At 36.9% G+C, this 16,977-nt stretch overlaps 1 protein-coding gene across 3 annotated transcripts; it reads left to right on the forward strand.

The window, feature by feature from the left end:
* The first annotated feature begins 6,533 nt into the window (after positions 1 to 6,533).
* CA1 (carbonic anhydrase 1) lies at positions 6,534 to 16,630 on the forward strand. Of its 3 annotated transcripts, XM_039253475.1 has the most exons (7): positions 6,534 to 6,570; positions 7,089 to 7,286; positions 8,645 to 8,763; positions 11,148 to 11,243; positions 13,159 to 13,221; positions 14,552 to 14,707; positions 16,514 to 16,630. In XM_039253475.1, exons 1-7 carry the CDS (start codon positions 6,534 to 6,536, stop codon positions 16,628 to 16,630), a joined length of 786 nt encoding a protein of 261 aa, XP_039109406.1. The 3 variants fall into 3 exon arrangements, with proteins under 3 accessions (XP_039109406.1, XP_039109407.1, XP_039109408.1); XM_039253476.1 differs by lacking the exon at positions 7,089 to 7,286; XM_039253477.1 differs by lacking the exons at positions 7,089 to 7,286; positions 8,645 to 8,763 and having other exon boundaries at positions 6,556 to 6,570.
* The last annotated feature ends 347 nt before the right edge of the window (positions 16,631 to 16,977 follow it).

Consider the following 16,977-nt stretch of genomic DNA (forward strand, 5'->3'; position numbering starts at 1 on the left):
CACATGTGCACTTTAATTCACGCACTTAGGAATCTGAGTCAGGTGACTTACAGACTTTTCTTAATCTTAGGGTAAATTTTAGGTAGATGGACTCACAACCAAAAAAGGTTACATGAAAGATATTTTAACAAGCTGACTGATAGGACTGACCTTCCCTTCCTTTAATATTTACTTTTGAGAACTTATCTTCTTTCACCTGTAGCATTTACTTTAATCTGTGACAAGCAGATTTCTGTTATGCAATTGTTTGAATTTCAGGACACATGCAATCACTTGAACTACTTTATTTTAGTTAATCACGCATTGACTTGAGAGTTAAAATCAAACTTTCATTTTGAGGCTGAAGTTCATCATTTATATTTGTATGATATTTTATGGTTTATAAAGCATTGTTCATGTTATTCTATTATTAGGTGAAAAATATTGCTTAATATGTCATCTGTTATAGAAGGGCTCATCAATACCCCCAAACAGTTACAAGAGATAAGATACAAATAGTATTTTGTTGGTTATAAAAATAAATATAAGGATGGTACAGTTAACCTTATCAGGTTACCCATTCATCCAATAAAAGAGCTTATTAAGCATTAGCTTAAAAGTGCACAAGCCAATGTTCTCAGTGTATGCAGTATATCTTTCCAACCAGTCATTTCAGTAAGCATGACAGTCAACTAGATGTATTTAAAATGTAATGTTTTTAAAAACATGAAATTGTAGGGACACCTGGGTGGCTCTGTCAGTTGAACATCCAACTTCGGCTCAGATAATGATCTCAAGGTTACTAGGTTCGAACCCTGCATCAGGCTCTATGCTGACAGCTCAGAGCCTGGAGCCTGCTTTGGATTCTGTGTCTCCCTCTCTCTCTGCCCCTCCTCCACTCATGCTCTGTGTCTTTCTCTCTCTCTCAAAAATAAATAAACATTAAAAAAATGTTTAAAAACATGAAACTGTAGGAAACAGTAAATGCCTCTGTGCTGTGAATTAAAGTAGTTACCTATGAGAGTTGACTTAGTTGTTAATAAAAAATATTCATTAGTGCATTAAAAAAATGCATTCAAAGATAATATGTTCCAAGACAGGAAATATGAGGGTGAAAGTTTTTTCTTTAATTACAGAAATAAAAACCAAGAGGAACGGATCTTTGAAATGTATGTGTCAAAAATTCAAACCGCACTTGAAGGGCTAAGTTTTGACATTTACAAAGTGTCAAAAAATTTGACACTTATAAAGACCAACATTGTCACTCTGTGGCAGTGACTGACAGATGCAGACAGGGCACTTAATTCCTCCCATTAACAGAACTGAAAGAGGAAAGGCTCTTTTTCCTTAGTTCCAAATATGAACATGAGTTGAGCAGCACATACCCGAGTTCAGATCTGTGCATTCTGGTAGGCACAGTCCCTGCTAAGCATTCTGCCCTTCTGTGTCTTTATAAAAATACAACCACTGAAGTTAAAATGACCATTTAATCATTCTCTTTTCGCCTTAGTGAAATATTATTGAGTACCACTGTTATCCAGGCACGTTGTAAGTGAACTCAGTGAGTTAAAAAAAAAAAAAGAAGAAAACAGTTCTATCATTATGCAGATGTTATTATAGAGATGGTTATAGACATTGAGCAAGGAAATAATTATTTATTAATTAATAAAATTAATTTCAGAATGCAAGCAATGAATGTCAGGCTGCAACAAATATGCTATGAAATAAATAAGACAGGATAATGCAACAAACTAGGAGGAGGGGAGATATATCGGCTTTCGAGGCCAGGCAAAAAATATCACCTGAGGAGGTGATATTGTGCAGAAGTCTAGATACAGTGCAATCCAGACAGAGGGGACGGCAGTGCAAAGGGCTTTAAGTGGGAACAAGCTTAGTATAGATGAAGATAAAGACATCCACTGGAAAGAATAAAGTTGGTAGTATCTCGTTACAAACGAAGAGAAGACAGAGATGCCTGGGTGGCTCAGTCTGTTAAGCATCTGACTTCGGCTCAGATAATGATCTCAAGGTTTGTGGGTTCAAGCCCCACGTCGGGCTCTGTGGTGACAGCTTAGAGCCTGGAGCCTGCTTCAGATTCTGTATCTTCCTCTCTCTCTCTGCCCCTTCCCTGCTCAGTCTATCTCTGTTTCTGTCTCTGTCTCTTTCTCAAAAATAAAAAAACTTACACACACACACACACACCAAGAAAAGAGAAAGACCAATTTGAGGGAAATGATAGCTGTGAAATCCAGAGAAACCATCCTGCCATTCAAATCAATGCATCAGAATTTCTAGTTGTCTTACTGCAGAAATGTTTAAGCTAATATTCCCATTTTCTATGACCCTCTTCTCCACTAGGTTGAAGGCTTGTCTTGCCACCCTGTTCGGTACCATTTCTGGAGAGGCAGGGAAGTTAGGTAGCAAAGTGAGAGTCATACAATTTTTTTTTACTTTATTTATTTATTGAGGGAGAGAGAGGGTGCAAGGGAGGGGCAGAGAGCGAGGAAGAGAGAATCCACGCCAACAGCCCGGAGCCCTACAGGGGGCTCAATCCCACAACCCTGAGAACATGACCTGAGTTGAAATCAAGAGTCAGATGCTTAACTTTTAACTGACTGAGCCACCCAGGTGCCCCAAGTCATGCCAAATGTAATGGCTAAAAATGACACTCGGTTTTCACTACCATGTTTTCTTCTTTAGGGGAAAATAGGGAGCCCAAGGAAGCCACTTATTCTTATAGAACTCTAAGCATTGTAGAACAGCTATTTCCTTTTGGAATTTCTTTCCAGTGGCATTTAGCAGATCTCTACCATAACTAGGTATAGCCCTCCCTCCCATTTTCCTTTCCTTCTGGATCAGAGAATTATTTTTTAATCACAAACTTAAATTTGAGACTGACTGTCATTTCTTCACCTACAGAAGAGTTCATGTTTATAATTTTAAAGTGTTCAAGGGGCAGTCAGAGGAAAAGGTCCATTTAGGAAACCAGAAGATAAATGCTCAAATCGGAAATGCTACAACTTTTAAATATAACATACAATCAGCTCATTATGGCTTCTAAATTTTATAAAACACGGAAGAGAAGTTGCTGCTTTTTTGAAAAACGTTTCAGGACACTGAAAAATCTTCAGCAAAGTTAATTGATGTTACTCAGTAAATAATAACTAACTTTAAAGCAGATGTGTTATAGACAGCCTGTTAAAAGCATGATAGTACAGAGATGAGGAAGCCACACAGGCTTTTGAAGTAACCAGGAAGGGATTGCAGTTCTGGTGCCTCTCCTTGAAAATTCTGTCCTAGCCAGCCCACCGCCCCCGGGCACGAGTGGCCTGGGAAACACTTCTTCCAATAGTACTCAATCTTCTAGCACCCTCGCTATTTCTATATGTTTGTGGCATGAATTTACTTATTATGAAGGTCGGTAGATGAAATTGTGGCATAGAGTTCAAGCGTGGGTCACCTCAAGATAATGGACATCCCCTCAGGATAATCAGCATTTCATCTTTAAATTTTTTTCTGTAGTATTCGGCCTCTGAAATTCCATTTCATAGGGTAATGAAGGAAAACTTTCTTTTCCTCCCTTCAGCCCATTAGTACGTTTTCATAAAATTTGCCAATTGAACCAATGTAATTATTAAAGGCACACCTTCTGCATATCATGGTTTCAACATTTAAAAATCTCAAAAGGGCTAAAATCTTTTTTTTTTTAATTTTTGTTTTCCCCAGTAATTCACTGAGATGTAATTGAGACATAACTTGGTACTTCCTAATGTTATAAATTAAGCAATTCTCTCCCAAAATTACTTACATATTTTTGCATTACTTTTCAAAAAAATAGATTTTTCGGGGCGCCTGGGTGGCTCAGTCAGTTAAGCATCTGGCTTCAGCTCAGGTCACGATCTTGCGGTTTGTGAGCTTGAGCCCCGCGCTGGGCTCTGTGCAGACAGCTCACAGCTCAGAGCTTGCTTCAGATTCTGTGTCTCCCTCTCTCTCTGCTCCTCCTTCACTCTCACTCTGTTTCTCTCTCTGTCCCAAAAATAAGTAAACATTAAAAAAAATAGATTTTTCCATCCGCCTAATTGTTCCTAATTCATTTTTAAGTACATTTAGATTTATTTGGAATATTTTATCAGGAAAAACAAATAGTCCTCTTCAATATTTGATGGCCTTAAGAAATAAAGTGTTAGTTTAGAAGAGCAGAGCTATGTAGATTGAACTCCTTGGTATGCCAAAGCAGTCCAAAGATCACAGTCCTGCAGCAGGAAAAGAGGGTGGAGGTGGGAAGGACATAGGTGAAAGTAAAGTGTGCAAAATGAGAAATCCTGAATTGAGTAGAGATATTAAGCTGAAAGAGGAAAAGTTTGTAAGCAAATAAAAAAGGGATAAAAGTAAATAGGTGGGGTGTTGGGACTTAAACCATAGGAGCTCATTAAATTTTACATCCTTTCTCTATATAGTTTTCCACTTGTGGAAGTACACAAACACACCCAGGTATGTAATGGAATAAAAGGTCATAATTGTTAGGGCTTGAAGTAATTGTGTGCCAAAAACTTTAAATGAATTACCATCCCACATTGAATGTTAAAATAGTCATGTGATGAATCATCACATAACAATATAATGAAAAGAGGTCTTCCTCTTCAAACATGTTTTTTAAATATATTGATTAATATAGTAGTTCTGTGTTTAGTTAATTTTAGCAATATAGCAAATATTAGGAAGCAAATACAAGGCAAAGAGTACCTTCTTCTATTACTCCATGAACTTCTGGACAACCTGAAACACCAACTCTGGAATGAAGTAAGTGCAATGATCAAGTCTGACTATTGGTCATTTTCAGCCAGACCAGAACAGATCAACTAATCCAATCCTCCAGAAAATAGAGTCAAGTGGAAGTCTGTGGACATTTATTGACAGTGGAAGGTTAAGGAGTATAAGCTTTGGAGTTAGATCTACATTTAAACTCTAGACTTATAAGTAGCCACTTAAAAGCTTCTGTAACCATAAGAGGTATCTTTACCTCTGTGAAGCCTTCTTATGCAGAATACAGAGTTTAGTGGCTAATTTGGTTGCTGTGAGATTTAAATGAATTGATGCATGTAAGCTTTCCAACACAGCGTTTGAGACATACTGGGACCTCAATAAATGGTACTTTAATATAAAGCTCCCTTTAAATAATAGTTCCTTCTGCCTACCAGAGCATAGAATGGAAGCTTGGACCTCTCCCTACTCTGTTCATGAGCCACAGCCCACGTTGTAGCTGAGGCAGTTGGCCATTATTTATCAAAAAGAGACACATGATATGTCTCTCTAGTCAACCTAGCTAAGAATTATGTCTGAATCTCCTCTTCCTTCAGGAGCCCAGACACCTCAGACAATTCTAGAGTGTGAAAGGAGGTAATGACTACCATGACATGAAAAAGCATTATTGTGAAAGCTCATTTTTCTGGTTGTATTCCCTTTGAGTGTGTTTAGAGCCTTGGTTACATGGACCTAGCCAGAGTCTGATACATCCAAATTGGTTTTCTTTGCCTACTTGAAAAGTTTCGTATATTATCTGATCCCTCAACAGGGGTAATTCTTACCTTGGTTCAGGCTTACATTGGGAATAAAAGAACTGTAGATGTAAGAGGAGAATTAAGGGACCACCCACCTCATAGGTCACACAATGGGTACAGTGAAGAAAGCAACAGGACTTGGGGCTGAAGTCTGGCTTCTTGGCTTCTTGCTAGTTTTGGTGAAGTCTCTCAATATTTCTCAACTACAAAATGATAATTCTTACTCGGTAGGATTTTTGTGTCTGTGGTGGTGGTGAAATTGCTTTACAAATTGTATAGAAGTGTGCAGAGTAATAGTGTCTATTCCAATAGAAATGAATTTGATGTGTAAAATAAATATTAGGCTATATTGAATTTCAATATCAATAAAATTGTCACTACTTATGAATTCCAACATTGCTCTAAAATGAAGGACTTTGTTCTAATCCTGTGTGTCTGTGAAATGTATTTCACATATAGCATATATTACTAATGAGCAGTAATTTTGTTATCTGATATTAAATTAACATCATGATACTAGTTGCAATCATCCTGTAAACATATGAATTATTCTCCTTACTAAAATACTATTTGTAGCATTGCTTAAGTATCCAGCAAGAGAAAAATTGGAAATACCAAGTGGCAAATTCATTTTTAACTTAGGAAACCCAAAGACTCATGTATGAAAGTATATAGCCATATCTTCTACTAACATGAGCGAAACAGGGTTGGTTTTATAAAACCTACGATTTAGATAGTTCTCTCTTACAATATAAGAAAATAAAATGATTGAAACTGATCTGACCTTTGTGGGCTTTTTTTTACAATATCTTTTTTTATTTGTTTATTTTTTTTATCTATATTTCCTGATAGGCAGAGATGATGACATAGTGGCCTGTTAAGGGCAGAGAAGTTTCTATAAAAACCCACACGAGGTGGGTTTCCTGCATGCTGACTTGAACTCATTTATTCCAGGAATTACCTTTGTTTGCAGAAGAGAAAACCAAGTAGAAGATCATGGCGAGTTCTGACTGGGGATATGATGACAAAAATGGTAAGAGTTCTTCTGTTTGTGTAGGGCAAAATACTAGCTCATTCTCTTTTCCAGTAAAAGAGGCATTGGGCATTTTTAAAAATAAACAAATAAATACAAATATAAATAAAATAACTATACAGTCATAGGTTAATGGTTTGAATTGCCTGACTTGACTAATTATAATAACTTTGCATGCACTCTTAGCAGTTTTCCTTTAGGACATGGTTACCCTCAGAATGTGTTCTCTGTCTCTTCCTCTTTCTCAATCTCTCTCTCTCTCTCTCTCTCGTATGTATATTAGAAATCTGGTACTAATTGTAAAATACTTACTGTGGTGTTGACGAATACACTATTTCATAGGGTAGTATAGGAAAGTAGCATTCTTAAATGTTGAATTTTCATTAAGGTAAACAGAATATCATTTAAGATACCTGAATTAATCCTATTCTAATAAGCAAAGAACTAGTTATACTCCTAAAACTTGGAATCAAACATGTGATGAAGTTTTGATTGTATGTGTGTGTTTGCCTTGGTAGGTCCTGAACAATGGGGCAAGCTGTATCCCATTGCAAATGGAAATAACCAATCTCCCATTGACATTAAAACCAGTGAAGCCAAACATGACACTTCTCTTAAACCGATCAGTGTCTCCTACAATCCAGCCACAGCCAAAGAAATTATCAACGTGGGACATTCTTTCCATGTAACTTTTGAGGACAACGATAACCGATCAGGTGAGCCAAAAGATCCTTCTGATTATGTTTTCTTTAACTCTTCTGGGACAAGTTAAACCATAAGACTTTAGGAAACACAAACACCGTCCTCAGTCTTTTGTGCTTGTGTGTAGTACATACTGCAATCTGGTGAAGCATCTTGGACTTCTGAAAAACTCGCAAGTGGTAAAGGTGATTTTTGGAACCTCTAGCTCTGTCTTCTTTCAGCCTTTCTCTTCTATGACACCATCCCATCTCTTCTGATCTTCTAGAATCTTTACATTCACTTCACACCCTCCTCTAAATAAACAGTGTTTTTCCCCAAGAAGGTCTAATGAACCATCCTAATGAATATAGAATATAGAACATGAAACTAAAAAGGAGAATATTTTCTAATTGGAATGAAGAGAGAGGAGCACAATAGGAAAGAGAAACAGAGTGAAGAATGTGTTTATTTTTTACAACCAGAAAAATAGCTCTATTGTTGTGAAGTGCTCAGGTACCAGTACGAAAATAAGTCTTGCATAAATCTTGCAAGATTTATTCTGTGCATAAATACACTTGTGTATCTCCCCCCTCCACTACTATACTGTAGTCACTGAACTATCTTCATACCCCTGCTACATGGTAAGATTTTCACAAATGTTCCTTGAATAATTATTAAATGACAGTTTCATAAGGCAACTCTACTGACAAAAAGCAAAACTTGTTTTATCACTTTCCTACAAGGTTCTCAGCCTAAATTTTAGGCACCTTGGGGCAATGTCCATTGTTAATATTAAATGAGATCTGGTATTATGTGTGTTTAATTAGTCATATAATTATGTAGCCTCTCCAAAATGGCATAGTCATTCAATGTTAAAATTTTAAAATGACCTTACTGCCCCACTGGTACGTTCTTCTGGTCCCTGGACAGGCATTCTCAACAAAGCTGTCAAGATACACTGTTATGCTTTGACTAGTAAGAAGTATATAATGAGTAATTTGTTGTTCAAAATAAATTATTAAGATCTTAATGCATACTGCCTATGTAGTCTTTGTTGAAAGAATGAATGCATAAACTTGGAAATTAAAGCATATTCAAGGAAATCTCTATAATTCATTTACCTTCCAATATATTTTCTTGGCAACAGAAAAAGGCAAAATTACAGTCTGAGTGCAGAGAATTGTATATAACTCAATGCAATGGTCAGGGACACACCACATGTATGAACACCATCATCATGAATGTGGGGGAAAAATCCAACAAGACAAAACCTTTGGCACTAGTGTTTGTTTTCAGTTCTACTCAATCCATTTTAGTGTTGCTGTATATCAAATGTAAAGATAAGCAGGAGCTTATGATCATGAAACTAATAGTAGTTCCCTTTTTCTTCTAGTGCTGAGAGGTGGTCCTCTTTCTGAAAGCTATAGGCTCAGCCAGTTCCATTTTCACTGGGGCCACACAAATGACTATGGTTCTGAACACACAGTGGATGGAGTCAAATATTCTGGAGAGGTAATGTAACTTAGCAAGTGAGACATAATTACACTGAGAATTACTCTCACAAGTAGCTGCTTTACCATATAAGACACCATTGTAATAGCTCCAAAAGAATGAGCTCTGGTCTCTATAAGAGAACTCCCAGACCCTTTTAAAATCAAACACACACATACTGAGTTTGGCAAAAGGAGGAAATTTTGCATGTGAAAAAGGTAGCTGAACTTGGAGTTGAGCTTCTGAACCCGAGAATCATCTTTCCCTTCAGAATGCCTTAAAAACTATGACCTTGACATCAACATCAAGAGGAGGTGCTGCTCTCCTTTAAAGCTCTGACTCTAAACTGACCACACCATTTGCTTCCTACTCGTGTTCCAGTTTGGACCCACCGGTGGCCTAGGTGTGGCCTGGTTGGCACACTTCATTAAGACTCTATACCAAGAGTGAGTGTTTAACCATAGGAATGGACACAAAGAATAACATACACGTAAGTGAGGGTCTGAGGGCTCCTGCTGTAGGCCACCACCCTCCACCCTCATGACTTGCCCTCACACAGAAGTCCGTGATTCATTTCGAGACATTTCATCTGGATATACATAGAAAAATCAAGAACATTTGTATCAAACTGTCAACAGAGCGTCTGGGAGATTGAAAAAGAAGAACTTCTGTTCTTTATATGCATTCATAAAATATATAAATATAATATATATATTTCCATATATATAGGTTGACTTTTTATTTTACTCTTACAAAATGAATTTGTAATACAAATAGTTTTGCAACTTTTTTTTACTTACCAATTTATCATAATCGTTTTTTCAAGTCAGTAGAGTTAACTCTAACTCATTCTTTTAATGTTTGCATAGCATTTCAATGTATGAATATATCAGAATTTATTTAACTGGCCTCCACTGATGGATAATTGCAATGCCCTTTGCTTTTTGTTCCATTGGTTTGTTTTTTTTTTAATTTTACCGAAATATACTACAACAAATACATCTGTACGTACACCTTATACCCCAGTGAAAACACATCAGTGGGGCAGATTTTTCAATAGGAGGATTGCTAGGTTACAGGGTATATGCATTTTTTATTTTGACAGAAGTTTTGGGAATTGTGTACAAATATAACTGGCTTTAGGTTACATTGTAAAGCTTGGCTAATAACTTTTAATACTACAGAAACTTTTAAATGTTTCCTCCCATTTCTCCCTCAAAAAATGTAGACTAAACTCAAATGTACTAGGAGCCTAAATTAATACTATCTTTTTAGATGGATATCTGACTGTATCTAAGAAATCTTAATCAGGGATTCTCTCATCTAATTTAAGAAAAATTAAAATAATCAAGGCTAGAGATGAGAGGCACTTAGCCACAAGATTCCACATTGAGGAAAGGAGTGAGGGAGGGAGGGAGAGCAGGAGTTGGAGGAGAGAGAGAGAGAGAAATTAAATAGGTGGCATGGAGAGAATTAGTTAATTCTGTGATATGATTGACCAGATGATTACTTTGTGTTCAGAGGTCAGAAAAGGATTCTTTCAGTAGTGGCATTTGTGTTCAGCCCTAATTCAAGACAAAAGGCTGCCATTGACAGATTATGGGGAAGGACATTGCAGACAAAATCAGCAACTAGTGTAAAGCTGTGAACCAAGTGAACAGGTATAATCTATGAGATGTGCTTGCTGAAACAGGGCTATTGAAAAGTGAGAAAGTAAGAAAATAATGATAACTGTTGTAGCTTTTGATTGAGCAGTTAGATAGATGGTGGTACCTTTTCCAAAGATGGGAAAATGAAACAGTTTTGGCAAGGAAGAAATCAAGAGTTATACTTCAGCCATGTTAAGTTTGAGATACTTATTAGACATCGATGTGGAAATATTAGGAAGATATCAAGGTGACATATGTACGTGTTGGATATTAAGATCTGGAGTTCCCCAGAGAGGTTAGGCTAGAGATAATGATCTGAGAGATGCCTAGACGTGCTCAAGAGAATGTGTTCTTGGCCAAGACTCCTAGATTGTCCAGGAACCTCTACCCATAAAGTTACAAAAAAGTATCTCACATGACAGAATATTTCAACTGTGTTCAAAACTAGTCAATTCAAATTCCTGATCTTTTTATATACCAAAGCAATTTTTTAAAAGGAATAAGATTGATTAATTTCAATATTAGGGGAAAAGAAATTTTACTCATTGTTTCCCTGGAAATTGCAAATTGCCCACTCTACTCAATGTACATAACCCTTCTTAAGAGTGAGAATATAGCCCTTTTTATCCACTGGATAAAGGTTCACATAAATGTTATTTAAGCCAGCAGTACATCTTCATACGTTAATGAGTTAATTTATAATTTTTTGTCTTCACAGTGACATAAATAACTAATTGACCACATTATCATTTTTAGCTTCACATAGTTCACTGGAATTCTGAGAAATACTCCAGCTTCGCTGAAGCTGCCTCACAGGCTGATGGTTTGGCAATTATTGGTGTTTTGATGAAGGTGAGTTACAGAGAGTTACAGAACTCAGTTAACACCATTTCTTACCAATCAGACATCAAAAAAGTATGAAATAAGGCAAAAAGATATCCAAGTCTTTCTTTTTCAAAATTCTCCATGAGGCGCCTGGGTGGCTCGGTCGGTTCAGCGTCTGACTTCAGCTCAGGTCATGATCTCACGGTTCGTGGGTTCTAGCTCTGCATCGGGCTCTGTGCTGACAACTAGCTCAGAGCCTGGAGCCTGCGTCATATTCTGTGTCTCCCTCTCTCTTTGACCCTCCCCTGCTCATGCTGTCTCTATCTCTCTCTCAAAAATAATTGAAATATTAAAAAATAAATAAATAAAAAAATAAAAAATAAAAATTCTCCATTCTACTAATGGCTGCAGTTGAGCAAACAGTTCTCAAGTACTTTGTTGCTTTGTTTCCTCTTGGTTTTTTCCCTTTTTAAGAGAAAATTAAGTTTCAGGTGGGGATAACATGGGAAGATGTTGGAGGAGGTTGGAATTTCTATTTTGCAGCTTTTCCAAATTTTCTTTCTTCTCAACTTCTTACTTCATAGCTATAGGAATTTATCAACTTAATGTATCATCAGAAAAAAATACTAAGGGGATTATTGTCCAATAAAGAAAGTTCAGTGAATATTTAAAATGTTAGATGTTGACGCACCTGGTGACTCAGTCAGTTAAGCATCTGACTATTGATTTTGGCTTAGGTCATGATCTCAAGTTCATGAGATCAGGCCCTCCGTTGGGCTCTGCTCTGACAGCATGTAGTCAGCTTGGGTTTCTCTGTCTCCCTCTGCCCCTCTTCTGTTTGCTCACTCTCTCAGGAAAGTTATTATTAAATTGGGTATTCTAGGATCTTTTGGGTTCTGCTCATCAAATTACAATGTGGCAGGAATTAGAGCAATTCTAGCTAACCTTTAATGAGCACTTAAAACATGCCATGCATTGTACTAATTAAAAATAAAACAAGCCAAAAGTAAGAGATTGTATTCTGTATCATAGTTTTGCTAAATTCCTGGATTTTGACTTGTATATCCTTGAACATCTTGCCCATATTAAATTAAAACCAAGGTTTTGTTTGCTACTTCATCTGTGGTGTGAAGAATGATATACATGGAGCCATTTTAAAATGGAGCCACAGTAGCCATTTCAGAACTGTCTTGCACCTCCTGCTTTCTGAACCTTGGAACTGGATCAAACTACCAACATTCCAAGAAGTTAGCAAGAATAAGAATAGCCTATTTGAGAGAACTGATAAAAGTAAATTTTTAAGTAGTGACCACTTCACCTGACAAAGTTGTGAAGTACAAATCTCACCCTGCTTGTCAGCACCAATGAACTCTTCTCAAAAACTACTTACATGGGGGCACTTGGGTGGCTCAGTTGGTAAGCTTCTGACTCTTGGTTTCGGCACAGGTCATGATCTCAATGTTTGTGAGTTTAAGCCCTGAGTCGTGCTCTGTGCTGACAGCATGGACTCTCTGCCTGTTCCATGTTCTCTCTCTCTCTTTCTCACTCTAAATGAATAAATGAAAACAAAAACTTAAAAAAAACCCTACTGACATGATCATACTTCTCGTCCATAAATGAGTCTGTGTCTTGTAACTGAAAAGCTATTTGAGTTTCTACCTCAATCTGTGTACCCCGAATTGTAATTCTTTGATCTCAGGTAAACCCTTTGCCTCTTGAGCTGGTTTCTTGTTTCTAGGTTGAGAATGGTTACACATTATGACCAATTTACAGAGCACAAGGGCCCACAGGGACATACACCCAGCAAAATTCCCTCTCCCAAAGCAGAGAGAAAATACCTTACCTTTCTTCAGTTACAGTTTCTACTTGAAAAAAAAAAAAAGCTAAACATATGTTGACTTAATAACAACTTCTAACACACACATTTTTTTTTAATCTCCAGGTTGATCAGGCCAACCCCAAACTGCAGAAAGTACTTGATGCCCTAAATGCAGTTAAAACCAAGGTAAATAGACTAAATGAATTAGTTTACATCAGAGAACAAGAGGGGCACTTGGGTGGCTCAGTCAGTTGAGCAACTGACTCTTAATTTCAGCTCAGGTCATGATCTCACAGTTTCTGGAGGATCGAGCCCCGCATCAGGCTCCAGGCTGAGAGCATAGAGCCTGCTTGGGATTCTCACTTTGCATGAGCACACCGTGCATGCACTTACTTAAGCACACCCAGGCATGCACACACTTTCTCTTTCTCTCTCAAAAAAAAATTTTTTTAAGGTAAATAGATAAATGAATAAATTTAAATCAGAGAACAAGAATCCATAGAACTACTGTCATCATTTAGTTACATATTTGAAGTGGGGAGTAGGAAGGCTAGAGCAAAAGCTACCATTCTGAAAATCAGGGTACTACTTGGATACTGCTTGCTCCTGAGAAGGTCTCTGACTCAGGTATTTGTTTCGGTTTTTATTTTCTTTTTCACAGTTATTGTTCACCTATTTCAGTAGAATGAAGCCTATAGAAGACATTGCTTAGCCATTCTATAAAAACTATATACAACTAAAATGTGATTTTTTTCCCATTTCATGAAGAAAATCATCTCTATTTCTTTAGCACTACAAAAATGCAGGAGTTAAGGATATTCTTTTGAGATACCATTAACATGCCACTAATAAACAATGAAAACAAACTAGAAATAAATAAAATAAGGCTAAAACATAACTAGTATGCATGTCAATAGTTTTGCCACTGGAACAGTTTCTGGCATCATTCCTAGAGAAACAATAAATATTTGGGCACCTGGGTGGCTCAGTCAGTTAAGTGTTCAACTTCAGCTCAGGTCATGACCTCACAGTTTGCGGGTTCAAGCCTCACTTCAGGCTCTGTGCTGACAGCTCAGAGACTGGAGCCTGCTTTGGATTCTGTGTCTCCCTCTCTTTCTGTCCCTCCCCCACCTCTGCCCACACTCTGTCTCTCAAAAATAAATAAACAAAAAAAAAAATTTTGTAAGAGACAACAAATGTTTTATTCTGGAAATGAAATATCTTCTAGAGAGTATAGATTATTTTAAAACTTTTTAACCTTTGATTACGTTCAACCAAATGAGAAAAGAAGATTAGCCAAAATGTCAATGTAGCAATTTTTCAGTCTTCTATTATTTTTATTGTTTATATCTACAAACACACCAGTGTATACCATACAGCAGAAAAATTAAATTTTCAGCTCAAATACCAAGACAATATATAGACCAAGATAATATAACATGGATACCATATATGTATATGATGTAAGTATTTTAAATCATGGTATAATGATACATTACTTTTCTTTTTCTTCCAGGGCAAACGAGCCCCATTCACAAATTTTGACCCCTCTACTCTCCTTCCTTCATCCCTGGATTACTGGACCTACTTTGGCTCTCTGACTCATCCTCCTCTTTATGAGAGTGTAACCTGGATCATCTGCAAGGATAGCATCGGTATCAGCTCAGAACAGGTAGAGTACAAAGGTGAAAGAGTGGGACTTAGGAGGGCAAAGCAGGAATTTCACTTAAATTCATGGTACTAAGGGGGACATTATGATTTCAAATGGATTTTTGAGGAGTTTATGTTCCATTTCCTGTGAAAAAGATTCATTCCTGCCATAGGTCTATTGAATAATTAAACAGAAATGTGTATTATAAAACCATTTTCTACTTTATAGGAACAAAACATGAGATTCTGAACTCCTACTATCTTTTTGACCTTATTTTTTTTTAAAAATCCAGCCTTGTACAGTATCTCCCCAAGAGTTTGAGACACAAAGTAAAGATTGTCACTGGAAATTCTGCCAAGACATTGAGGAAGTATGGCTCATGATAGACATACCTTCTGTGTCAAAGGTTGACAAAGGTTTTTTGTTCTTTTTTGAAGGTTTTAATTATTAACTATCCAACAAAGTATCTTTTTAATTATTGTTTATAATTATGATAATATAACTACCACTGATTGAGCAAGAACTTTTATTAGATGCCTTATACGTGTTTTGTCAGCCAATTCTCAGAACAAACCAATAAGACAGGCAATGTATGTAGCCTATTGGTAACTTAGGCTACATCCTGAAAACCATTCTAAGAACTTTGTATTAACCCATTTACTCTTCACCACAACCCAATGTAAATAGCTGATATTATTGAGTATTTTTCCTCAGCTATTTAAAGCTGCTCCATACTACATCATCTGTATAAAATTTTGCCTCTATTAAATCTATATTTAGTGATAAAATGTTGAGGGCACACCAATTTTTTTTTCAGTTGCAATCATTATTTTCACTTATGCAATTTTCTTTTAACTGTGAAGTCTGTGATTTTTTTTTTCATGCTTCAATAGTTTTATAGTCCAGTTGGTGTTTTTGTGGAAATCTTAAACATCTGTCTACATTAAATGACAGGGGATTTTTTTTGTTTTTTGTTTTTTGGTTTTTTTTGGTAAGGTGATGTTTTAAGTAAAAGGTAGGAATATATTTTGGGGTGGGAAAGTGATTATTCTGAGAGCTCATAAATTATCACACATTGTGCCTTAACAAAGAAGCCTTCAGCCGTAGCTTAAGTCACTCTAAATAGGCTAGATTTTTAGCAGAATAGAACATACAGGCTGAAAACAAAATGATGGCTGTCAGAGGAGAGAGGGTGGGAGACGGGCATTGATCGGCGAAGGGGAGGGGAAGGCACAGGTTCGGAAGGAGTGAGTCGCAGAGGGAAAAGGCACAGCACAGTGACTATAGTCAAAGTGGTGGAAATTTTATTCTACAGAAACTGAGGCAACAAGCAGAAAGTCACTCACCCAATTAGCCCAGTTGACACTCTGAGAAAACTGGCATTCTAATCCAGTCAATCATTGATCATTTAAACCAAATACCTAGCTCAAAGAAATGTGAAGTAATTTTTGACTTCCACCCTTCCAATCAGTGAAACCACTGCAGTCAGTAACTTAGTTTTTTACATTATCAGTGCATTGATTATACTGGAAATAAAGTGCTTTGGGGCGCCTGGGTGGCTCAGTTGGTTAAGCGTCCGACTTAGGCTCAGGTCATGATCTCGTGGTTCGTGGGTTTGAGATCCACGTCAGGCTCTGTGCTGACAGCCCAGAGCCTGGAGCCTGTCTCAGATTCTGTGTCTCTCTGACTGTCCTCTGCTCACTTTTTCTGTCTTTCTCTTTCTCTCACAAGTAAATTTAAAAAATATTTTAAAAATAATAAAAAATAAAGTGCTTTGTGTAACTGTAATAGCCTTTGAGTCTTTAAATATTCTGTCCTTCCTCCCAGCTGGCACAGTTCCGAAGTCTTCTATCAAATGTTGAAGGTGACAAAGCTGTCCCCATTCAGCACAACAACCGGCCTCCCCAGCCTCTGAAGGGCAGAACAGTGAAAGCTTCCTTCTGATGGGACCAGGAAGGAACTTACCCTCCCTCAGGGAACACTGCCCTGCTTCTGACACAATCCAGTAAAACTATTTTTAAGAAACCAATTTATTTCAATACTAGTAAGGCAGCATAGCTGCAAATTTAATCTGTGGAACTACAAAGTTTTAATGTTTGTTGTTAATGCTTGACTCAAATGATCATCTGTAAGCTTGTTAAACTTGTGCATAAATACAAGCTCATTTTGTTTACAATTAAAGGGTATGGAATAACTTCATAGTGATTTGTATCTCTTTCCACTTCATTCAGTCTAGTTGAACCAATAAAATAATTTTATCCCTGTCTTGTCTGTTATGTACTCGATTTTTA

This window comes from Hyaena hyaena, unplaced genomic scaffold, assembly GCF_003009895.1.
Source record: "Hyaena hyaena isolate Hyena2069 unplaced genomic scaffold, ASM300989v1 scaffold_454, whole genome shotgun sequence".
Classification (NCBI taxonomy): domain Eukaryota; kingdom Metazoa; phylum Chordata; class Mammalia; order Carnivora; family Hyaenidae; genus Hyaena; species Hyaena hyaena.

Coding starts and splice junctions, on each gene's coding strand:
- CA1 (XM_039253475.1), top strand. CDS start 6,534: ATGGCGAGTTCTGACTGGGGATATGATGACAAAAATG. Junction 6,571..7,088: donor GGGATATGATGACAAAAATG/GTAAGAGTTCTT, acceptor TTGCCTTGGTAG/GTCCTGAACAATGGGGCAAG. Junction 13,222..14,551: donor TAAATGCAGTTAAAACCAAG/GTAAATAGACTA, acceptor TTTTTCTTCCAG/GGCAAACGAGCCCCATTCAC.